Source organism: Anabrus simplex, chromosome 1 (assembly GCF_040414725.1).
Source record: "Anabrus simplex isolate iqAnaSimp1 chromosome 1, ASM4041472v1, whole genome shotgun sequence".
Classification (NCBI taxonomy): domain Eukaryota; kingdom Metazoa; phylum Arthropoda; class Insecta; order Orthoptera; family Tettigoniidae; genus Anabrus; species Anabrus simplex.
The window spans coordinates 127777928-127804169 of NC_090265.1; the positions used below are offsets into that span (position 1 = coordinate 127777928).

General features: G+C 37.7%; 1 protein-coding gene across 1 annotated transcript in view; it reads left to right on the plus strand.

Annotated features, from left to right (window-relative positions):
• Window positions 1-26242, plus strand: part of LOC136884631 (centrosomal protein of 152 kDa) — a 280450-nt gene that overhangs the window by 102647 nt on the left and 151561 nt on the right. Inside the window, exons 5-7 of the mRNA XM_067156862.2 lie at window positions 1807-1998; window positions 12404-12492; window positions 12923-13120. Of these exons, the coding sequence (XP_067012963.2) occupies window positions 1807-1998; window positions 12404-12492; window positions 12923-13120 (479 nt within the window). The remainder of the gene's footprint in view (window positions 1-1806; window positions 1999-12403; window positions 12493-12922; window positions 13121-26242) is intronic.

Below are 26242 nucleotides of genomic sequence, written 5' to 3' on the forward strand. Positions count from 1 at the left end.
ATACCGGTGTTTAATTTGAGCATTTCATTCTTAATAATGTCAAGTCTTACCTTGACTCATTCTTGGAAAATTCCATGTTGTAATATGGTGTTTTCACACAGCATAGATCTTTCCTTTCATTGAGGACATCAGTAAATGGGCCTCATGAAGGATCAGTCCTGTAAATTACTGTTACTCTTCCCCAGTAGCATACTGGGTACATAGGCTACTGTAGTGGGGGTCCTGCCACTGGGTACCATATTTAAAACAATTCAGAGAATTTTCCTGGTAATAATACAAGTGTGTTTTACCATTGCCTTCTCCTGTGCAGTCATAATGTCCTTGATATTGACACCTAGATGCTCATCTGTCCTAGATGTTTGCCTACACTGCTGCTGCCCAGCATAGAAGGCAGCTGCTTCTTTCATGGAGGGCACTAATCCTTGTAAGTGTGATCCTTGTAAGGTATATGCATGGAGGTTTTTTCCTCATTTCTGGTATGTTCTGATTTTTTTTAAAAAATTACAAATTGCCCTTTTTTCAAGTGAAAAATGCAAATGTCCAATTTTTCAAAAAGAATTGATGTGAACCTTATGACAGGAGGACCGAGCTCGATAGCTGCAGTCGCTTAAGTGCGGCCAGTATCCAGTAATCGGGAGATAGTGGGTTCGAGCCCCACTGTCGGCAGCCCTGAAGATGGTTTTCCATGGTTTCCCATTTTCACACTAGGTTAATGCTGGGGCTGTACCTTAGTTAAGGTCACAGTTACTTCCTACCCAATTCTAGTCCATTCCTAACCCGTCATCGCCATAAGAACTATTTGTGTCGGTGCAGTGTAAAAAAAAAAACCTTTTCCTGAATATATTATGCATGGACCTAAAATTGATGTAAACTGGGGCAGCATTGCAGACCTTAAAAATATAAGTGGACAAATGAAGTATAAAACAGTAAATAATTTTGTATTTGCAGAATTTGTTTCCTCACAGTAACTCTCACAGAGACAGTTTTTTCAGTGTTGTTACGAATAATTGGACAGAATTCAGTCCTACATTAAGCACATCTACAATGGAATCGCTTATGTTTCTGAAGATCAAAATGTCATCGGGGGGGGGGGGACTATGTTTCAAGAAAACCTACACTGAAAGCTGGAACAAAACAAGCTACAAAGAACTTTTTCACAGAACTAATAGTTAATGTGCAAATTTTATTGTGTAATATTAAATATACTAGAATAGATTGCGGTTGGGAAGTGCAAACGGGGTGTCATTATCGAGAGAGGAGGTGCGTGTTTTGGATTTGACTCAACAAATATTTGTGGGGAGGTTGATGCAAGTTAATAGTGGGATTACTGATAACCCACTTCAAAGGATGGCACCTCTTGGCTGGGTAGTTCAACCAGCAACCAATGTCCTTCCTTGCAGAGTTTATAGAGAAACTTATTCAACATTGGAACAGGTGTCTGAACAGCAGGGGTGATTATCTGTAAACATACTTGAATTTTTATCAGAATGTTGTTGTAATGTAGTGTATATTGTCCGATACATACTGTGTAAGTGTTTCAATTGAACAATCTTTCTGTGTTGAAACAATGCTTGTCCTAATTGCTATAACCACCAGTTCTCTCTAACTTCATTCATTTAGGTGCCTACCTGAAACTATGGTGTATGCTGTGGTTTTCCTAACGGATAATTTTAAAATAGGTATGTTTTGTATATTTACAGGATACCTTATCAGCTTCTGAGGAAGCCAGTAAATTATTTCAATGAAATTTAGTATTTAGAGTTACTACGGTATTAAACTAATTTTGGAACTTTTTTATTTCACAAGGCTCTGAAGGGTATACCAGTACTGAACAACTGCAGGTTCTTTATGAGGTTCGTGTACGTGAAGTGCGTCGTTTGGCACAGCAGCTTGAGGCATACGAACAAGAGAAGGACCAGCTTCTCCGCAAAGTGGCATTGCGAGAAGCTGAGAAAGAACATGCTCAGATTCTCTACAAGCAATCTCAGGGTCTTCTTGGTAAGAAACTTATACTGTTATGTCATATTGTTATGACTTTGATTTTATAGTTATAAGTTTATCCTTTTGTAATCATCGTAATCATCATAATTATCAAATAATGTCACTTGAAATTACTGTGTTGAGATTGTGGTAGTAGGAAATTAAGTATTTTGCTTGGTTCTACACAGTACTATATTGCTAGCTGGTGATACTGTTGTGGTAGTGTGTAGATCTTATAATCTGTGCTCTAGCTTTGAAAAGATATGGTCGTTTTCATTGTCAAAGGCTACTATACTTGGATTGCCATGTCTTTCTGTTTAGAATGATCATCGAAGCCTTTACTCAGTTGCAATATGTTAAAGAATGAAAATTTACCTTTTTTTTTTAAAATCCTTTCTCTTCACAAAATGAATCCGTGAGTATATAGATGCAAAGTGTGTCGACTGTAGCACATTTTTCTGTATGGAATGTTGAAACTGATTTATTATTCAGATAGTAGTATTGCCTGGTTAAACTCTGTCCATTTCTTTTTATTCTTTTTAGATTTATACAACAGTTTTCTTCAATAAAAATAATGAACAATGTATTAATATTTAAAGCATGAATTATGTCATCTGTTGAAAGCCAGTGTATCATAAGCACCACTTTGTTTGGAAAATGAGATCAAGACACCTTTGTACTCGAAAAGGTGGTCTGCACATGCTGGCAAAGTATCGTAAACATAGTATCAATCAATCAATCAATCAATCAATCAATAATGATCTGCATTTAGGGCAGTCACCCAGGTGGCAGATTCCCTTGAAAACATCTGCAAAATTGAAGAAATGAATGCCATTGTAACCACCACCACTTTTTTCCTTACCAGAAAAATATCTTAAGTGGACAGCAAAATTATCATGACAGACTTGTTTATTGTATGTGACTTATACATTTATCATATGCATCACTTAGAAAATGGCAGCTGAATTGTCTATTGTAACACATCCTGCCTTACAGGAGTGTTCAGAAGAACATATTATTAGCCGTGTAGACCTCATTGTTGAAGGTACTGTTTCTCTGCTGGTTATTGATCTAGGTGGTACATACCGTATTATTTGAAATATTAAGTTTAATTAATGCAGTACTATGGATGCTAACTTAAGAGCATTCATTAAACTTCAGATGTGCAGTAGCCTCAAAGAAGATTAATCTAAGAACTCTCAAACCCACATTGAAAGCGAGAGAGAAGAATGCCAGTCTAGTGGAGATGTTTACCCAGTTTGTGAAGTGAATAATTATTATGTTGATGATGATGGTGTGCTTCATACAGTGTCAAACAATACTGAACAGTGTGATGGTGATAATAATGATACTGTAAACCAACTAGAAAACTCAGACAATTGTGATAAAGCTTTAACACGTTCAGTGCCTGCTTCTGAGCGGGACACTTGAATGCCTGGACCAGCCATTTTCATGTCCGGCCCTCATGATGTGCATCAATTAATACAATTTACAATTACTCCTAAACTATAAATGTTAGAAAAATGATACTTTGTGCTTACCTCTAGTAAATATTTAGGGTGTGATATCTGGTGTCACGGGTTTTAAAATACGTCTAATTTTACACAGCCTACCTGTATTTTCGTCATAATGATTACTGTCACCAAAGTGAAGAAATGAAAGAATATGAAGGAAGCGTATTCGGAACATTGTTTAAGAAAATATCGGAGTCTGAAAAACAGTGTCTTTGGTCCAGTACATTTCTATATCAAGATTTTGGCCTAATCTTTTTCCACGATTGCATGATCGAATTATTTGTGAAAAGCCGGGGCACCGCACGTATCACTTGACTCGCGTATAGATTGGTCTGCTCGCACACATACTGATAAAATTCGTCATTCATGAATATACTCACGTAACTCAAAATATCCTGCTTATTTTCCATTTGAACGTTTATACCTGAATTCTCTGTAAATGGTAGAACGGGTGGATAATAACTAGAATGATATGTATCAGGCACTTCACTTTTCTCTATAGGCCTATCGAATTCGGGAATCAGAATTTCCTCGTCACTCTCACTTTCACTATCTGAGTCTATATCAGGAATAAGTTCATCACCAGAATAATCATTGGGAACAATATCTAATAATTAATCTTCCTTAAGAAACTTTGTTTTATAAGCCATTATACTACACTCGGTAAGAACAACACGCACTGCATTGGAATCTCAAGTAGTGTCTTGACGCTCGACGAAGTGCTGAGATATTCCCGCTAAAACAGCTAAGATAAACATGAGCCCAGTCAATGCGAGGGTTATCTCAAAAAGGTCAACCAACTTCCTGCTACAACCAGTAACGCTGACTAAGGTGTAAGAATGCATAGATGACGAATATAAACAGCATTGCTTCGCGCGGAACATTAAACGTCTTACGCCGTCCACGGTCCGCAATGAGTTAAAACAGTGAAAGTGAACTGGTAAACCAAGTGAGCATCGATTGTGTTGTAAATGACAATGGTTGGGAAAGTAATGATGTACAAAAACTGAAGGCAAAGCTGTAACGAAACCAAGAAAGTCACAGAAACTTCAAGTGAGCTTAGGATATTGCAAGGCTATTCAACCTAAGGCTATTAAACCTAATTCTTGTCTAGGGAGAAAATGCCAAAATGACTGTGCTACTATTTCTGAAGTGGAGAGAAAAAACATCATTTGAAAACCATTATGGAATAAGCAGTATTCAACAGTAGAAGGATTGGTTGCTCTCATTTTCTCAGCAGATCCCAGTTAAAAGAAAACTTAGAAAATATCCAATGAGTAGGCAGCTGTATACTATTGAATACAGTATTATAATTGGTGGAATAAAGGTTGGTGTGTGCACGTGCACAGTCTCTCCTCAAAATGTTCAGCACCTCCTAAATGTGTATTAAATATCATTTTCAAAAGGCTTCCTCTGCTGGTGATGCTAGGAAGGGCATGCATGATGCCTTGAACAATATAACAAGACTGATTGGATTCAAGAAAAAAAATGTAAATAAAATTCTCACAGTTTCTTCCCATTACCACTGCCAAAAGACTAGCAGATTGTATGTACCAACTGAGATAAAAAAAAATTGTGCAAACTTTTTATCATAATCATCTTCATTCCAAGTATTGGTCCATGTGTCCCGTTACGGTCTTGCATTTTCCCTCCATCTCTTCATCAGACGTCCTATAGATCTTTTTTCTCTGGGTTGGTATCGAAGAATCTCTTTTGGCAATCTATCAGTTCCTTCCTTTGTATGTGACATTTCAAGCTTTCCTGATAACTGTAGTTGTGCTCAATTATCGGTTGTACTTTCAGTTTTTTTAGCACCTCTTCATTCCTTTTATGGTCCCATTTTGTATACCCTGCTTAAGACGCATTAATATCATTTGTTGTGCTGTAATTCGAGACAAGTCTTGAGATCTTAACGTCCATGCCTCACGTCCATAGCAAAGTGTTGGTTTAGCTAGGGTATTTTAAAGGTGCGATTGAATGTGTTTCCGAACAAGTGATGGTTTCATGATGTTGTTTATTATTCCTGTAGTTTTTGTGAATTTATTAATTTTTGCTGTTATAACTAATTCTGATTAGTATGATAAGTTGTACACATTAAACACATTTACATCTACTCTTTCCAGTGTTGTATTATATGTAAACATATTTTACTAGGAATCGGTTCTCTTCCCTTGAAGGCCGTTATTTTTGTCTTTTCTATTGAAATAATCATATTAAATTCTGAGGAAACATTTTTTAGATTGAAAACTGAACTTTGTAGGTCATCTTCCATAATGGCCAGCAGTGCAACATCATCAGCATATAATATGGTGTCTAGGTGTTTGAGGCATCTATTTATTGATATTGATCCATGGTGTCCTTGTTTGCAAGTTTCTATTATTGCATTCACATACATTATAAAAAGAGGAGGGGAGAGTCCGCAGCTTTGTCTTTCACCACCATTTATTGATTCCAACTCGGTCTGGTTCTTGTTGAGTTTTACAGAAATGAGATTGGATTTGTAGATGTTGTAGATATTGTTAATAATGTGTTCAGAGACATTGTCTTGTTTTAGAATTTAAGTAATTTGTTTCTGTTTACTCGATCAAAGGCCTTTTTAAAGTCCACAAATGTAATTGTGTTTCCAATTTGAATTCTCTACGTTTTTCTGTTAATATCTTCATACTGAAGTATGCATCAGCGCAGGAGCACCCTTTACGAAAACCTTGTTGTTCATTTCCCAATTTATCTTCATAATGTTGCTGCAACTTATCTTTAATGATGTGTTGTATGTTGGGTATTCAGCCCGAAGGCTGGTTTGATCCTCTACAGCTCCACCAACAGCTGTCATAAATAGCCTAGGCGTCACTGAAGAGGCGTAGTACTAGGGAAATGAGGAGTGAGGTAGTTTCCCGTTGCTTTCCTCACCGAGCCAGCTGTTGCTATTACATATCAGTCTGCCAAGCCCACTGAAATGCATGCACCAACAGACCCTATGAGCGATATTTTCACACGATTCATAACCGGGACTGGCTGCATAAGGAATGGTATTACTAGCATCACTCATACCTCAGTCACTTTCAGATCGTCAAAGCCAAGGATGAGACTGAGACAGGTCAATGAAAGTAACAAATTTGATATAGCCCATACCAGAAGACATAGTGCACTGTAAACACTACATCTCATCAGCAAAGGCATATCATTAATGATATTTGCATATATTTTATAACCTGAGTTAACAATGCTAGTTCCTGTGAAATTTTCACATTTTTTATGTCACCTTTTTTATGAAGAGGGATAACTATTGCTTTCTGCCAACTTTCTAGTGGATAGTTTCCATTCCGAATTTGATTTTAAAAGCTTTGTTTGAAAGTTTTACTTGAATATTTGAACAGTTCAGCATGTATTCCCTCCTGCGCAGGTGCTTTACCATTCCTTAGTTTCTTCAGAGTTTGGTCTAGCTCTTCTACTATTATAGATTTCAGTGTATTGTTGTTAGATATTGGCAGAGTTAACAATTCATTTTTTGAACTTGTCCAGAGTACAGTAGAGTCTCGTTCATCCGACCTTCGCTTATCCGACATTCCGTGTTATCCGACACTGTTAGACTTAATTTCAACTTTTGGTGGAGACTAAATTCAGACACACCCGCTGTGGAGGGTGCGACCATGGGACAAGCACTGGCCTGAACGCTGGCTGTAGGACTGGGTTTTTCTCAAGGACAGGTGCAGTGAGTCTTCAGTCAATGTATCGCTTCTCGGCCTCTTGGCTAAGATCAAAGTGGTTGGGTGCGGATGTTATAGTTTTCATATCCTCTGTGAGTATGACGAGTAAATGGAAGAAAGTGACTGTTTCTATGGAACACAAATTGAGTGCATTAAAGAGACTGGACAAAGGGGAAATTCTTCAAAATGTGGCTTCAGATTATGGTGTTGGACGTGTTACAGTGGGGGACTGGAAAAAAACAGAGGGTACCGAGCTCGATAGCTGCAGTCGCTTAAGTGCGGCCAGTATCCAGTATTCGGGAGATAGTAGGTTCGAACCCCACTGTCGGCAGCCCTGAAAATGGTTTTGCGTGGTTTCCCATTTTCATACCAGGCAAATGCTGGGGCTGCACCTTAATTAAGGCCACGGCCGCTTCCTTCCCACTCCTAGCCCTTTCCTGTCCCATCGTCGCCATACGACCTATCTGTGTCGGTGCGACGTAAAGCAACTAGCAAAAAAACAGAGGGAAGAAGTTGAAAAGTTGTGCTCTACCAGAGCAGAGAAAAACAATGAAAAATATCAGTACGAAAAAGTAAGTGAAGCGCTATTTCTTTGGTATCTCAACACCGGGAAAAGGGCCTGCCAATATCTGGCACCATTCTGCAGGAAAAGGCTGTGTATTTCCAGAAGGAGTTTAATGAAGGGGACCCTAATTTTCCTGCCAGTGCTGGGTGGCGTGATCGGTGGCAAGAACGGTATGGTATTAGGTAGATTAATATCTGTGGAGAAAAGTTTCTTCTCATAAGACATCTGGAAAGTTTTCGTTTAATACTGCATGTACTGTACAATTGAATTGGTGATTTAATAAATAGAGCACCGTAAAAGATGTCATTATTTTAGCCTTCCTGTTTGTTTCAGTTGATTTTCAAAGCTATTCCGTATTATCCGACATTTTCGGTGATCCGACGTACTCCAGGTCCCGTTTACGTCGGATAATCGAGACTCTACTGTATTTGAAAATAATTAAGCCAGTCATTAGGTGGTATTGTTTCAAGTTTTACCTCTTTCTGAACTTCTCTGTTTAATTTCTTCAGAATTTTATAAGTTTGTGGTTGTGGTCTTGTTAAGTCTGTTTCCAATGTAGATACAAAATTTTCCCAACTTTCTCTATGTTTTCGTCTAAGTTCTCGTTTAGCTACTGCTCTCTTATAATTGTACTTCAGTTTATCTTCTATTTTACCAGTTGACAGAAATTTCTTGTAAGCATCTCTTTTTGTCTGATGTGACCATTTGTATCTCTTCATCCCAGATTCTCAGGCCTTTTTTTTTTCTCTTCCATCTTCTTTTTATTCCTTAACTTTCAAAAGCTACCTGTTTCAAAGCTAAGCTAATATTTGACCATTCTTCCTCTACATTGGTACTCACTGGTTTTGCTTGAATTAGATTATTAAGACTATTTTGGTATAGCCATTTTATGCTTGGATCTCTTAAAAGATCAATTTTATTAGTTGTTTTGTTTTGTTCCATGCAGGGTGTATTTTTCTTCATCCATCTTGGCTTTATGCAGTCTGGTGAAACTTGTATAGACTGTATAAAAAGGACTGTTTTATAAATAAAGTAAAACCAATTTTGTTCAAAGTATTTCACTATATATTCAAGGAGTATAATTTTGGGTTCCACATTCGCAAGAAAGGCAAATGTGACAAATGTGAGAAAGTCAAGCATTTAGGTGAAGATAATCTCTTTTTAGCCATCTCTTTTCAGTTTTGACTCAGTCAGTTTATAACTAACCTTTAATATTAATTCCGTTAGGATGCATTGCATGCTTGGTTGTTATAGGACTGTTTTACTAGTTATTTACTTCCTAAATGCTTATTCTGTTGGCCAATATGAGTAAATCCTCTTTGCTGGTGAGGAACGTTTGAGTCTTCCTGGATATCAGAGCCTGCTTTTATTTCATTATGAAACACAATGTTATGAAGATACTGAATGATAATGAATTTCTACAGACGAAACTCACTTGGAGCTTACAGAAGATTGCAAAACCAACTTCTTACATGATTGACCTTCTTAATTCGATCTTCTACGATCAGTCATAAAGTCAGGATTGCTTCATGTGTTCCTACGTTTCTTCTGAAACCAAATTAATCTTCTTCCAATTCAGTTTAAACTTATCTTTCCATTCTTCTGTAAATAATATGTTTTAGAAGTTTGCAGGCATGTGATACTAAACTAATGGTGCAGTAGTTTTCAGACTTGTCAGCGCCAACTTTCTTGGGATTAGGTATAACAACATTCTGCCGAAAATCAGATGGCACTTCTTCTGTCTCATACATCTTGCACAATAAATGGAATAATTTCGCCATGCTGGTTTCTCCTAAAGCAGTCAGTAAATCAGAGGGAATGTCATCAATCCAGATGCCTTGTTTCTATTTAGGTCACTCAAAGCTCTGTCATATTCTGACTTCAAAATTGGTTCTCGCTCTTCATCAGCACCAACAGCCTCTTCTTGTTCCAGAACCATATCACCTTGTCTTTGCCTTGATACAACTGTTGGATATGTTCCTGCCACCTTTCTGCCTTGTCTGCTTTCCCTAGAAGTGGTTTTCCATCTGAGCTGTTAATATTCATACACCTAGCTTTCTTTTCTCCAAAGGTTTTGTTGGGTCGGGCTGAGTGGCTCAGACAGTTGAGGCGCTGGCCTTCTGACCCCCAACTAGGCAATTACGATCCTGGTTCAGTCCAGTGGTATTTGAAGGGGCTCAAATACTTCAGCCTCGTGTCAGTGAATTTACAGGCATGTAAAATAATTCCTGCAGGACAAAATTCCGGCACCTCAGCATCTCCAAAAACTGTCAGTGGGACGTAAAAGCAATAACATTTTTATAATCAAGTTTTCTGTGATTTTCCCATATGAAGCATCTACCTTTTGTAGGACCAAACAACATTCAAGATCCTTGCACTTCTCCTTCAGCCATTCTTCCTTAGCTGTCCTGCACTTTCTACCCACTTCATTATTTAATTACCTGTATTCTTTTCTGCCCTCTTCCTTTTTTGCATTCTTGTACTTTCGTTGTTCATCAGTCAGGTCTAGTATCCTGAATTATCCATTGATTCTTAGTTGATCTTTCCTTTCTTCCCAACCTTTCTTCAGCAGCCCCTACTGACCTCATACTTCATGACTGTCCATTCTTCCTCTGTTACGTTTCCTTCAGCCTTTTCATTTAGTCCTTGTGCAACATGTTCCTTGAAACAATCCCTAACCCTTTACTTTCAACTTGTCTAGATCCCATCTTCTTGCATTCCTTTCCTTCTTCCATTTTTTGATAACTTTGGATGTCATTTCATGACCAACAGATTGTGATCAGAGTCTACGTCTGCTCCTGGGAAAGTTTTGCAATCCAACACCTGGTTTGTGAATCTCTGCCTAATCATAATGAAGTCTGTTTGAAACATTCCAGTGTCTCCAGGCCTCGTCCAGGTATACAATCGTGTATTTGGTGTTTGAACCACGTATTAGCAAGGACTGACTTGTGATTGGTGCAGAATTCAACCAGCCGACTTCCTCTTTCATTCCTTTGTACCAATCCGAATTCAGTCAGTCAATCAATCAATCAATCATCAATGATGTGCATTCAGTGCAACAAATCTGAGGAGGTAGATTTGACAAAGAAACACTGAATCAAAATAAGAAGTGCATACCTCATTTGTATCAGGATTGAAACAACAAACTACAAGATTCATTTGGCCCATCTGAAAAATTGTATTCAGTGACTCATCAAAACCAATGGTGAAATGTGTGCACTTACTACACGTCTCAGGAACTTGTTTATTATAATAGGGAGCCAAATCATGAGTGATTGTAAACGTAACTTTCGTTCTATGCAGTTGAACTTTTGAAGCAATTTCAGGGTCTGGAAATATTACTGGGAACAAACGTATACTGGCTTATGCACCATATAATCTCAGCTTTGGTTACTTGCTCTCTTGAGAGATAATTCTGCAGACATCTAGTCTCTGGTGCTTCATGGGGTGGTGAACCTTAAAAAAGAGGAAGAAGAATTATCATCATCATCATCATCATCATCATCATACATGACAGTGTTTGTTGTGGTAGCTGTGGCAGGCAGAACACAATTTGTTTGTGGCTGGGATATTACCTACAGAATTTAACTTTTTTGTAACTTTACTGTTCATATGTTCTTTTTTTAATAACTTGAAAGGCATGACAAGAACTGGCTGAACTTTTCATTAGGTTATAAAAGTAGATGTACTTCTGGAGGTGGAATGGTGGGTTCCTAGACATCACAATGAACACATCTCTCCTCTGACACTCATTCCAAGTAAGATTTCTTTCATTTCTACTTACCTAGAATATTAGAAACGGCGTGTAACAAGGGCTAGATTTTTACCGAGAAAAGAAAAGGAGGGTGTTGGCAGAAGCTTGACAGTCTTTGGTGGCTTTAGATGAAGAAATTTCCTCTTGAAGCAGCAATAATCATTTTTTTAAATCTTAAGTGAATTTAATCAGACTAAATTCAACTTCAAGTTTTGAAATTTAGTATGCACATTAATTATGCATTTATTTTTTGGTTGTTAAGATTTCAAAATGTATTTCAATATTACTGTCATAGCTGGACTTCATTTCTAATTTTATTTTTAGTCATGTTTCAGGAAAAAATTGTTTTTGTGTCTGGTAAACAGGGAAATGTCACAGAATTTTAAAATCTGAATTTGGTTGACACCCTGGATGTTGCAAACTGACAGACACAACAGATGCCTCTTATTGGACAAATACCTGTCGAACCTGATCTGTGTTCAGTATCACTGTGTGTCTTGACATTGGCTTACAGCACATACTGTAAACATGTTTGTCGTACCACGATATATACCATGTGAAATCGTAATGTGCAAAACATAATTTTGAGCACTGTATTATCAACTGTTTCAGTTGCTCAATTTTTTTCTGTTAGGCTCTGTCCATGTCCTGATTTTTACAATATTTTGAAGAAAGAATCACAAAATTTCTCACGTCATGCTTCCCTAGTTTTTAACAGTTTTAACAGTTAAAACATCCTCTAGTCATGCAATATTTGAAATTAAATATTTTCTATTTTTCTAATGGATTATTGATTCCTTATCAGGTCTAAACTAATATAGAATAATAAAGTCTTAAATTATAAGCTTCACTTCAGATTAAGACTAATGAAAATGTTTTTTGGCAGTGGAACACAAGGAGAGAATCCATGAGCTGGAGAAACAAGTGGAGGAATTGCAGGCTACTGTTGCCTATTTGGAGAAGTCTAAATCTGAGGTAAGTTTTCACTTCTCACTTAGCTCTTTCTGGCGATCATTGCTGTAGTGTCGACCTGCAGAACCCAAAATTATGGGTTCAGACCGCACATAGGTAGACCCATATTTGAAGGGTGGAGAAAGGCCCTTTCGGCACTCCAAATCGTACATTGTAAAAATGTAAATGATATCTGGTGACACAGTTGGTGTTTACCCAAAAGAATTATTTAAAAAGTAGTAGGTTGCCCAACAGAGTTCCAGTTTCTCTGACAACTGGCGGGGGGAGGGGGAAATCAAAATTGACATGCAGACAGTCTAATTGGCCATCTACACATGGTAGCTGAGGCCATACAGTTATTTATTTAATGTTATGTTATTTATTTATTTATTTCTTTACTTATTCCCACTTGTCTGTGTTCAGTGGGAAGCCTTAGAGTTTGTTGTTCTTTCAGCTCTCTCACCAACTAGAAGTGAGCCAAGCTTCAGTGATGGACCTACATTCTAAGATCAGCCTATTGGAGCGTGCCAACTTCAACAACACAGATAAGCACATGGATGCCTTTTTGCGAAATGTTCAGGCTTCCCACAGCAAAGAACTGAAGAAACTTGAGAATCAACTTGAATCTACTGCTACCAAGTTAAGCAAGAAGGTAGCAGATCTGTTCAATGTCTTTAATGCTAAGTGTTTCTTTTGAAAATATTGATTACCATCTGTTCAACATATTCAGAATAACAATATTGATAGGAACGAAATACTTTCCTGATTGATATCCAAGCCCCTTCTTTACAAACCTTTAATATTAATTCCGTTAGGATGCATTGCATGCTTGGTTGTTATAGGACTGTTTTACTAGTTATTTACTTCCTAAATGCTTATTCTGTTGGCCAATGTGAGTAAATCCTCTTTGCTGGTGAGGAACGTTTGAGTCTTCCTGGATATCAGAGCCTGCTTTTATTTCATTATGAAACACAATGTTATGAAGATACTGAATGATAATGCTTTTGTGATTTTATTTGGACCAGCCTGTTTGACATAAATTATATAGTACATTATCCAACTCTTGTAAATGCTGTGGTGGATTTAATATTTTATGATAGGTGAGGACAGAACATGTTCTATTGTCACACTTGATTTGTTGTAGAGTTTGAAATAATAGAAAATACAAATATAAGGTAGATATTAGAGGATGTGGAAATTACCGAACCATAAAACTCACCAGCCATACCCTCAGGTTATGGGAAAGCATCCTTAGTCAAAAAGGATTATCGACAGATATAAAGAGAAAATAAAAAAATAGCTTAAAAAAATGGATGGCTGAAAGGCGTGAAGAACTGAACAAGATAAGTGAAAAACTTGATATCTTCAAAGTGTGCAAGAAAGTCAAGGAGATAGCAAGGTTATACAAAAAGCCAGCATCAACCGCTTTTCTCAGTGATGCCAACAGACCCATTCTGGATAAGTAAGAAATCACACACGCTTGGGAGAAATTCATAAATCAATTTGTGGATGATAAAGGCTAGAGTATGAAAGTCAGTACTGCTGATGGCCCAGAAATCATGAACGATGAACTGCTGCATGCTCTAGCTTTAAATCCTAACAATAAAACACCAGGACCTGATCAGATCCCAGCTGAAGTTTTAAAACTGATAACAGAAGACAATAATGATTAGATCACCAAGCTCATTAACAGAATACACAGTGCAGGAGAAATCTCATGTGACTGGCTACAATCAGTATTCATTTTCATACCAAAGAAATCTCACCCAAGAAAATTAAGCGATTACCACCTCATGCATGTAATAAGCACGGGCTGATGACATTTCTGCGTATCCATGCACACATAAGATCAAACTGAGAAATGGACATGGATAATAATAATCAATAATAATCAGAAGGAGGCATTGTTCCGTGTCACTGTTCTCCAAAGTTGCCGAGAACAATTCAGAGATGTATTTGAACGTTTCATCAACTATGAGAAGACATTTGACAGTCATATACAAAAAACTGATCGAGATCCCTAGCAGAAACAGTTAAGACATAAAAGATATTTGCATCTTACAAAATCTTTACTGGAACAAGCGAGCCATTGTCAAAATTGGACAATGAAGAACATAAGGGATATGTATCAGAAGAGGAGTATGCCATGGTTGCATACTTTCACCACTTGTTGGAACTGTAGTAAATTACCTGTGGTGGGACTGCAGTAGTAAGACTGGCTCTGTGCCAAATGAATATGATGATGCAAGAACAGCATCCTTACATCAAACTGTCACTCCACTGGGGTTACAGTGCCAAAGAATGTTCTAGAGAGCTTGCATAAGTTGTGGGGAATGATACCCTTCTGTACCGAACTTTTAAGAGATAGTCAGTAGCATTTCAGCATGGAAATGAAACAAGCAGCGACATGCAATTGTCCGGAAGACCTCTTAGTGTCTGGAATGATGTGTCACGTGCAGTAATTACCCAATGCATGGGCGTGGATAGAAAGTGGACACCATTTGAGTTATAAGCCAAAAGAGCCATTGAGAAATGAACCATCAACAGAATTTTATGGGAAGATCGTCATCTGCATAAAAGTGCATAAAGTTTGATGCCACGTGAATTCACTGACGTGCAAAAGTGGATATGCAGTGCCATGTGCTCTGGCCACTTGGTAAGCTACTGGCAGAAAGGCGAGCAAATGCTGGAGGAAATAGAGACCAAAGATGAATTTTGGGTCAGGGCATATGAACCAGAGCTCACGCTAATCTGCAGAATAGCGACATACAGGATTACATTGCAGTGTGTAAATTTCATTTCTGTTTCGCATTAACGTACGATTTTAAGATAGAAATTTTCGAAAGAAACTGTCTTAAAAACACTTCCACCTATTCAATACAACTGTCAAATATTCATTTACAATAAATAGTGTATTTGAATCAAAAATTACGTTCCCAGAAGGAAACCATAATTTTATTGATTTCAAATGTTAAAAACATTTAAGATCTTCAGGTCTTTTCAATTGTGAAGTTACTGGGCGTTTCACCCCAGAGGCTCATCGGTTGAATTGCTACACTTTTCCAAGATGCTGGCAGCTAGTGCACTGTTGAGACTCTAATACACTGGTTCCCAACCTGGGGGTGATCGCCCCCAAGTGGGCGATTTGGGTTATGAGGGGGGCAATAAGTATTCAAAGGGGGAAAAAGTAAAATAGTACTGTACAGTAGAAGTTGCCGGGTAGCACGAGTCACAGGCTGTTCTCAGCTGGTGAGTTCAATGCACTCACCCCTCTCCGCAGTCCCCACCTGTTGTTGCTCAGTGCGGCTGACTGGTGACTCGACCCCCTCGTTCTCCTGCCATCACAATATACAGTACGTTTACATGAGGATTGAGATCGATTTGAGTACACTTACCTTATTGAATACGATCCCCGTTTACATGTAGTATTTGAGTATCAAATTGAATCTGCCAGGCTACATCGACGTATACAGATGGTGCAGAATTGTAGTAAAATCGATATCACCTCTTAGAATTTAAAAACGCCAAATGAAGTAGAAGCCCTGGAGATAACTTTCAGTTTTGAAAGTATGTGTGGTATTCCAAATGTAATTGGTGCAACAGATAGAAGCACATTCCAATTTTACCCCCAACAAAAGGTTATCGTGATTTTCTTAATCGCCGGGGCTGGGTGTCTTATAATATGATTGCAGTTACTGATCATTTATACAGGTAAATATATTTCCTGGCTTATTATATTTGTTATTTCGACAGAACTTTAATGATGATGATTTTGTCAGAACAAACATGGAGTGTGTGCGCAGTCATTTTCAATACGGTCTCGATACGATTCACGTTTAAAGATAAAAATTTCATTGTTCCGTATTGAAAGTATTAATGTTAAAAATTAAATAATTGAAAAAGAGGTTCAACCTATTCAATACATAAAAGAAAGGAATGTAGTGATTACATTCTTATTTAATAGTGATTAGAAATGGGACCGGTTTCGACCCTAGTCCAGGTCATCGTCAGCCGTTCAAAACATAAAACACAAGAAAAACAATGCATATGAAAAAGAATAAGTGAACTCTGGATCGGTATAAGATGAAATATAAATTGATGATGGGGGTAGAAATTGTGAGTCACTTAAAATAAAACAGTACGTAATATTATGAAAGGTAGTACGGCACACGCAATGATAAGTAAAGTCTCTCAGTGTTTATGAATAGTGGAGAACGGTCAAATGGGTCAGTTTTTAGACTATGTCAGGTACAAACTGACCCATTTGACCGTTCTCCACTATTCATAAACACTGAGAGACTTTACTTATCATTGCGTGTGCCGTACTACCTTTCATAATATTACGTACTGTTTTATTTTAAGTGACTCACAATTTCTACCCCCATCATCAATTTATATTTCATCTTATACCGATCCAGAGTTCACTTATTCTTTTTCATATGCATTGTTTTTCTTGTGTTTTATGTTTTGAACGGCTGACGATGACCTGTACTAGGGTCGAAACCGGTCCCATTTCTAATCACTATTAAATAAGAATGTAATCACTACATTCCTTTCTTTTATGTATTGAATAGGTTGAACCTCTTTTTCAATTATTTAATTTTTAACGATTCACGTTTACATGGAACTCAATTTGAACCGAGTACGATACGATCCCAGATTTTACCGTATCGACCTTGAGACTCAATCCGAACTGAGCCCCGTTTACATGGCGTTTTCAATACGGGAAGTGTACTCAAATCGATCTCAATCCTGCATGTAAAAGTACTGATACTTGCCATTGATCTATATTCGTCTTTAGTCTTAACTAGCCTTTGTGTGCCTCGCCTCAGTTTTTGTGTGTGTATTTTCTGTTTTTGTGCGTTTGTTTTGAAGTGTAGAAGTTCATGCACAATGAATTCAAAAAATAAGTGTTGTTGGTACTCAGCTGAGTATTTAAAATTCGGTTTTATTGCGTTACCGCAAAGTGTGCATTTTTCACATTGTATTTTGTGCAATAAAACATTTACTAGTAACGAAGCCATGAAGCCTTTGCGAATGAAAGATCATTTACCAAGAGTACACAGTGATAAAGTGAGTAAAGGACTTGGTTATTTTCAACACCTCAAAGCTAAAGCTGATAAACGGCCTAATGTGAGTGAATTATTTAAAAAACGAGCAACTGATCTTGACAAAGGTCTTCTTGCTTCTTACGAGGTGTCTTTATTGTTCGCTAAATTGGCGAAACTCTTGTTTCACCGGCTACCAGAAAGATGTTGAAATCATGCTAGGCAAGGGGCCTTGTAATAAGTTATTCGGTTCCTTTGAGCAACAATACTGGTTCCAGGCGAATTGACGAAATGGCCATGGACGTTGAATCCAAACTCACCAATGGGTTGAAGAAATAAATTTGCATTGCAGATTGATGAATCAACTGTGATTGATATCAAAGCAATTTTATTAGCTGTGGATGTATCAATGAACAAAAGGAAATTACCGAGGAAGTGTTGTTTGCTAGAACTTTGATCACTAATACGAAGGGATTGTTGATTTTTGAAGTGGTGCAAGATTATTTTGAGGAAAAAGAGATTCCCCTAACAAACATGAGCGCTTGCGCAACAGACGCTGCTCCTGCCATGTCAGGTCATCACGCTGGGTTTCTAGCCCACCTTAAGGAAGAAGTGCCAGAAGTCATCACTATTCACTGTGTCATTCATCGTCAATATTTAGCTGCAAAAAAATTGAGTGGTGTCCTGCATGAAACCCTACAACTGGTTATTACTGGTGTCAACAATATCAAAGCTAATGCCCTCATTGACCGTCTGTTCCGACAACCTTGACATGAAAATGATGAGGAATTTGAGCGATTGCTTCTAAATACGACCGTGTGGTGGCTTTCCAAAGGAAATTGTTTGCGCCGTTTCTTCGAATTATTTGACACGGTTACCGAGTTTCTTGACACGTCTGATCCTGTTTTAAGAGAGAATTTGAAGCAACGCAAGTTGGAACTTGCGTACTTTACAGATATTATTGAAAAAATGAACGAAGTCACTATAAGGCTCCAAGAAAACAAGATGAACCTTATCAAGGCCAAAGGAATTATTTCATCATTCATCGCCAAGTTTGATATTCACAAGGTAAATATTGGTCGTAAAGAGCTGATTCAGTTTCCGATCCTTAAAAGGCGTTCAGTGTCATATAATGAGACTCCTGAACTCCCAGAGGACAAAATCCTAATTTTTACTGATCACCTTGACCAGCTAAAAACTGACATGGGATCAAGATTTGAAGATTTGACCAAGTTACAAATTCCGGATTAAATTCTAGATCTCGTTTGAAGCTGTGGATAAGCTCGATAACTCTTTGCAGATGGAGTTTATGGATCTGAAGTATGACTGTGAGGTGAACATTATTTTCAAGCAGAGTAGTTACAAGTTAGCCTGAGTGAAGCTTATGGACACTTATCCACAAATGTGGGGAAAACCTGAACCACTTCTCATCTCGTTCTTGTCAACATATTTAGTTGAAAAAGGATTTAGTTCTGTCGTCCAGCTCCTCACAAAACAAAGAAATAAGTTGGACATACCTCATATGCCTCAAAGGAGACTTGTTCCCGAACTTGACGAACATAAAGCCGGATATTCAAGCTTTAACTGAAATCCACCAAGCACAAGGCAGCCATGGAAAAGGTAAAATAAAACAATAACAAACATTCATTAATTTTTCAAATTTTATCCGTCACTTTTTTCAATTTTTCCAGATTCCAATTTTAAAATGAAAACGTGCATTCCTGTTTTTTAAATGTATATCAATGATATTAGTATATTATTTCACTTCTTTGTTCTTAAAAATATCTGTAAAAATGTACATTTTAATTTTTTCTATTTTGTTGAAGAGTGACCGGATAAAACTCGTTTGATTGTTTTTATATACAGTAATAAAATTGTTTAAAATAATAAAACTGCTTTATTATTTACACTTTTCTTCAAGTTAAAATTAGGCATACAATGAAAATGAAAAGGGGGTGATAAGTGTCGGTCAACCTCCAGAAAGGGGAGATGGGCCAAAAAAGGTTGGGAACCACTGCTCTAATACAAGCCTCCCTAATGCACCATCTGCATCCAGGAGATAGTGGGTTTGAATCCCACTGTCGGCAGCCCTGAAGATGGTTTTCCATGGTTTCCCATTTTCATACCAGGCAAATGCTTGGGGCTATACCTCAGTGAAGGCCACGGCCACTTCCTTCCAACTCCTAGGCCTTTCCTATCCCATCGTCGCCATAAGACCTATCTGTGTCGGTGCGACGTAAAGCAAAAAAAAAATGCACTGTCACTGCATTGTCCTACATAGATACACTAGCTGCCAGCCTCTTGGAATGATGTAGCAATCCAGCGGATGAGCTCACTGCTACTCTGGGGTGAAATGCTGGTAATTTCACGATTGAAAAGGCCTGAAGAGCTTAAATGCTTTTAGTTATTTGAAGTTAGTATGTTTTTATCCTTATGAGATCATCCACGCCTAACACTAAAAATTGTAAAGAATAAGCTAAGATACTGAGACAGAACACACGCACACATTAAAACCATCTTGTAAAAAACTCTTGCTGCGTGATTTGTCTAAAAATTATCATAAAGTCTGATCCATGAGTGCTAACTGATGTACTAACTTGAGATAAACTATTTATTGTTATTTATTTCTTCTTGTTTCATTGAGGCCCCTTGGACCACATGGTTCCTAACTTTGGTGAGTTTTCTTTTTTGCCCAGTATTTCTTCATCTTTGCACTGTGGCTTGCTTTCCTTTCCTGAGTCCACTTTTACTCCATGGTGCAATATTTTAGCTGTCAGTGACTGGAGAGTGTCGAATGTTCTTATCAGCATTTTAAATTTATCCCTGTTGAATATATCCTTGGGATCAGTTTTCTAGGTCTTATTGGAATAGTTTTGACCATTTAATATTTGCCCCTTCCCTCTAGAAATGGTATTGAAGATTCTTGAGACCAGTCTCTTGTCCATTCTAATTATGTGACCATAAAAGATGTCTCCTCCTTCTCAAGGCTGATGTTATGCAATCTGAATGTTGGTAAAGCTTATTGTTATGCCTGATTCTGTATTCACCTCCCTCGTTAATGGGGCTGATGATTTTTCCTCAGGATCTTTCGGTCTTTCCATTCCATATTCCTGAATTGTCCCTTTTTGACCATGTTGAAGCATTTTGAGGCATACAGTACCGAAGGTCTTACTACGGTTTCATAGTGTCAAAATCTGAAGCGAAGGGAAAGGGATTTGGACTTGTAAATATTCTTACAGAGATTGGAAGCGCTCTGCAGTTTGGTACACCTGGTTTTCATGGCTAGATCCTCACTAATGTTTGTGGTTATCCATTCTCTGAGGTATTTGTAGGAGTTAGTCTTCTTTATAATTGTATCCCCATGTGGAATTGAGTTCGGGCATCTCTCATGTTGGTGATGAACTCAGTTTTGTTCATGGCAATTCTCACCCTACTTTAGGTGCTGTTTGACTGAGGGATGATAGTTGGTGTGTAGCTTCCTCCATATTTGATGCTAGGAGTATGAGATTATCTGCAAAGGCCAGGCAATTGATGTTTAACTATTGTCCTTGAAACCGATTCTCAAACCTCAGTTGTCTGATAGTTTTCATCCATTCACAAATTATTTTCTCTAGCATACAGTTAAAGAGAATAAGTGATAAACCATCCCCTTTCCTAGTACCTTTTCTGATATCAAAGCTTTTTGATAGTTCCCTACTGAATTTTACCTTTGACTTGGTGTTTGTCAAAGTAACCTTTATGAGATTCAAGGTCTTGTTATCTAGTCTCAATTCAGTAAGGATAAATGGAGATATTATCTGTCTGTGGAATCATATGCTTTCTGGAAGTCAACAAAAATTGCTACAAAGTGTGAAGAGCTCATATTCTTGTAAGTGAGAATAGTTTTGAGGTTCAGAATGTGTTCCACACATGATCTTGATTTCCTGAATCCGGCTTGATACTCTCGCATGCAGGAATCCACTTGAGCTTCTAATCTTAAAAGAAGTATCTTGGGGAAAAGATACCGTAGGTCACGTTACCGAGAGGAGTGAGATTCCTGTGTAGTTGTTCAGATCGGACTTGTCTCCCTTCTTGTGCAGAGGGTGAGTGATAGCCAGGATCCAATCAACTATGTAGTTTCTCTGTTATCTAGATGTTAGATATATTGAATGGATAATATTTTATAAAGTTTTATAACACTTAGTCAATTTGTAGGTGTAGAATCCAACCAGTTATAATCTTATTGCAGTAACTTATAATAATTGTTTTCAGGTTGTGATGGCTTACTCCATTAAACATCGAGTACTTGTCAGTAGGGATCAAAATGATATTTATATCATTTGATAGCCTACTCCTGTCTAATAAAGCAAAGGGTCTACTCAAAATTTTATGTCCCCGTCTGACAGATGAATCGCCATCGACAGCGTTATATGCCCTCGCTCCATATGAACACTGCAAAAAGGTTTGGAATTGAATCCAGGCTTTTGGCATACAATCTAGTGATTAGAAATTGTATACCGGGCCAGTGACCTAGATGTTAGGTCCCTTTAAACAACAAACATCATCATCAGAAATTGTATACCACCTCCTCTCCTATCCTGATTGCCAACATTGTCCCCATTTTTTACCATCAAGGTAATTTGCCCCAGGCTAGTCAGCCGATCCCAGGCGTGCTCAGTCTGAATTATGATAAAAATAATGCCCTAAAAGTACATACACCCTGGATCTTGATGAGGAACATATAACTAAATATGGAGATGGTGAGGTCAATTAAAACTACAAATAAAGCAAGGTGAAGCATGACGTCAGTTTTGGAGGAAAATCTGTTTATTAAAATAAACAAGATAAATTTTTTTTTTTTAAATAGCAAAGTATCAAATGATTCAGATTTACATGACTCAGATTGTTTTTTTCTTTCCAGCTGGATAAAGTCCATCTTGAGAATCAGAATATATTACAAATTTACAGTGTATGCCGACACACATACATAACGTACCAAATCAGATCTTGAAGTTTCATTAATTTTAACACATGGGCTTGCATGCTCGCACCACGCTCCTGGCTTTACTTTTTGTTAACCCTTTTAACTGTCGATGAGTACGTTCCCCATTTCTGCACACTTCACATTGCAGTGGGGTCCGTAACCTTAAGAAAGACGTGATCTAATGCGCAAAAGGGGGGGGTGGGGGGGCGACAAAACTAGCCTAACTATACAATATACCGTATTTACGCGAATAATACCTGCACATTTTTTTTTTTAATTTTGGAGCGCGAAATTGGGATGCGGGTTTTATTTGCGTCAATGTTGGCATTTGTTTTCAAAATCAGCCTTCCTAAATTTAGGTTGCGGGATTATTCGATGGCAGGTATTATTTGTGTAAATACCCGCACAATTTTTTTAAAATTTGAGGCATGAAATTGGGATGCATTTTTTTGCGTCAAAGTTGGCATTTTTTTTTTTTCAAAATAAACCTACCTAAAGTTAGGGTGTGGGGATTATTCGGTGACGGGGATTATTCACGTAAATACGGTATAACACGCTGAGTGGTAAAACATCCTATGCACAAAATATATACATCTCGAGTCACGAGCAGTTTCATGAGCATAACAAACAATGTGGATTGGAACCGTACAAAAATCAAAATCAAATAAATGGCAAAATATTCAAAGAAACAAATCATGATGTCATATTTTCCAGGGCTCACTAAGAAAAGCATGCGGCATTCACGCAAATCTCATCCACTCAAAGCCTAAATGGAAATAAAAGGAAACATAATTACACTTTAAGCAACACTTCCTATTCAACGCAGGTTCCTGAAAAAATAATTACATGACACAAAATCAATTAAAAAATGACAGAGTAGGCTTTCTCTTTCAACACCTATTTCAATGTAACCTGGAAGAGATTACATGACACAAACATTCCTCAGCGCAGTTATATCAATAAAAGAAAATCCGAACAAAACGCCGCGATATAAAAACACTCGTCGACTGCCACAACCGTAGAGACATGAACAGAAACAATAAAATCACGAAGTATAGGCATCTCAAATAAAACACTCCTCGGCAGACAAACATATCACCCTCGCCAACACACGGCGGAATGACTCAAAGTGGAGATCCACGTCTCCCAAAATAAAGCAGCAATACCAAAACCACAGGGTCCAACCCTTTACACACGCTGCTCAACAGTCTACCTGAGGCAAGTCACACAAACAAGAAAATGCAGGCCTTTCAGATGAGGAACGCATCCTCGTACACAAAATCACACAAAATAATGTCTCATGTCCTAAAGTTGCATACAACAGAAGAAATATGAAGGACGTCGTCTAACATTCACTCGCATGAAAAGAAACAAGACCGCGCTGGTCACAAATCAAAGCACTCGCGCACAAAGTAAACTTGAATAATAAAGTGGCCAACACTGTAATAAATATGATAAACTGAAACTAAGAAATTGCCACATTGACAATCGATCATGTCTGAACATCGGAAAGTTACTGAAATATCTCAATCCAACATCGCGAGAAACTCATATTAATAATAATAATAATAATAATAATAATAATAATGCTGAAATATATAAAAAATTGAAAATATATCAGATGTAATGAGGAAAAGGAGACTTATGTTTTTTGGACATTTATATCGAATGCAAGATAGTAGATTAACCAGTAAGATTTTCAGATATTTGTGGGGTAAGAAATCAACGACAAGCTGGCTCAATGAAGTAAGAAAGGATTTAGAAAAAAACAATATAACAACAGAAGAAATAAATAATAGAGAAGGCTTTCAGGAAAAAGTATTGAAACTAGAAGGATTCCAAGGTAGGAAAATAAAAAAGACTGGTTCAAAGTGGTCTGAAGACAGAAAGAAGAAACATAGTGAACAGATGAAAGCGTACTGGAAGAAAAGGAAAGAACAAAGAAGAAGGAATTGAAATTGGCACGTGGTCCTCTGGTGGCCCATTCGAAAGAATAATAATAATAATAATAATAATAATAATAATAATAATAAATTTTACAGAAATTTTATTCTAATATTTGAAACTCAAAATATGAAACAGCGTTCGTGGAACTCGTGAACCAATTACTAATTTACCACCTAGGTATACAAAATAGTCGTGAAGATGACGCTAACAACTTAGTGGATTCACACTCCACCATCTTAAACACTCTCGTTCACACATCATGCAATAAATCCCAGAAAACGTGACAGCATGTTTCCGTACACTTTGAGCTCCCATTAATAATGCTTTAATCTAGTCCTTCCTGACTTCAATTTGAATCCTTATTTACAATTACAATTAAGCCCCGAGACATACACTGTGTCTCAAACATCAATTAAAATATTATATCAGGCTAAAATAAGAAACTGACTTGTAAAGAAATGATGCTGACCACTCAGCTAAATAAATCAGAATAAAATGTAAGAAAGCAAGCTGCGACCTCATGCAAACGGTCCACATTTATGTTACAATTTATATTTACATTAACAAGCTTCCTATCATTTACTTTAAGTAGGATGTAGTCCTTCCAAACAAAACTACATCTACAGAAATTAAATATCAAACTAACCTATCCCCTTTTGCGACATTAAACACGTTCACACTCACGTAATTACATTAAAACTCGGTACCCATCTGTTATGTTGACTTATGGCTGCTCGTCTTCAGGAGACAGCCGACCCCATCTTGTTTTTAGCCAGCCATATCGATGATGATGATGCTGCCTTCAGAAAAGACTTTGATCAGTCCTTTTGTCTCCATCGAGGGGTAGAAAGGTGATGATGTATTTTCCGTTGCTGCTTCTGTTTCTGGATGTCGTCTAAGACATCCCCTCGTTCACGATGTAGAAACTAGGTCAAGATCAACCTGCCGGTTACTAGAATACTACAGCCGGGGGGTAAATTCCACTGACTGTGAAACCAGTTCCCATTCAGTCGTGGAACCGCTCCTCTTATCTACTCCTGTAACTAGGTCAAATATCTCCTCTTTTATAAACGGCTGGACTGGAAATTGTAAAGTTTATGCCCTCGGAAAACTATTTACACAGGCAGGCTACTATGCATTTTGAAATGAATAAATGGAACTGTTCTCTCCCTTTGGTAATCGTAAGTTAAATTCCATTCTCCCAGTATTAGAAAACTTGAGTATATCAAATGCAGACTGAGCGTCTTCCAACAAAATCTTACGAATCCCCACACGATCACTCGCATGAATAAAAACTTCTTCTTACGATGTTACCTGCACGGAATCTCGCCGAATAATAGGGTAACTAACTGGCACGGTCATTGTTTTTATTAACTCGTCCTCAAAGACTCCATTGAATCCTCAATTGGGGCCACATCTCCCCTAGCCCAATGCCTCGCCATATCGATGGTGGCTCTATCGTTTCATTGGCTCGACGCATTGCGTACCTGACGCTTACTTCAAAGATTTCTTATAAGCGACCCTAGCCTCTCGCCCGGGCATCCAAAATGTTGTCTGTTGGAGTTCTATTGTTCCCTTGTTCGGCTTTGTGTGCGTCATGTTAAAATTCCACCTTCCCAACTTAGCTGGCGAGCAAACAAACCTGAGCTCCAAGCTCCCTGCAGAAACTGCGACATGTGCTGTTGAATGTAGATGTTTCCTGCCAGTTACTAGTACTTAATAAAAATGAAATATTCTCTGTACATTCCAATAAATGACTGATTAATTAAATGAGCACTTCAATAAGGGCTCAACATATTGATGCCTTAACAATCAT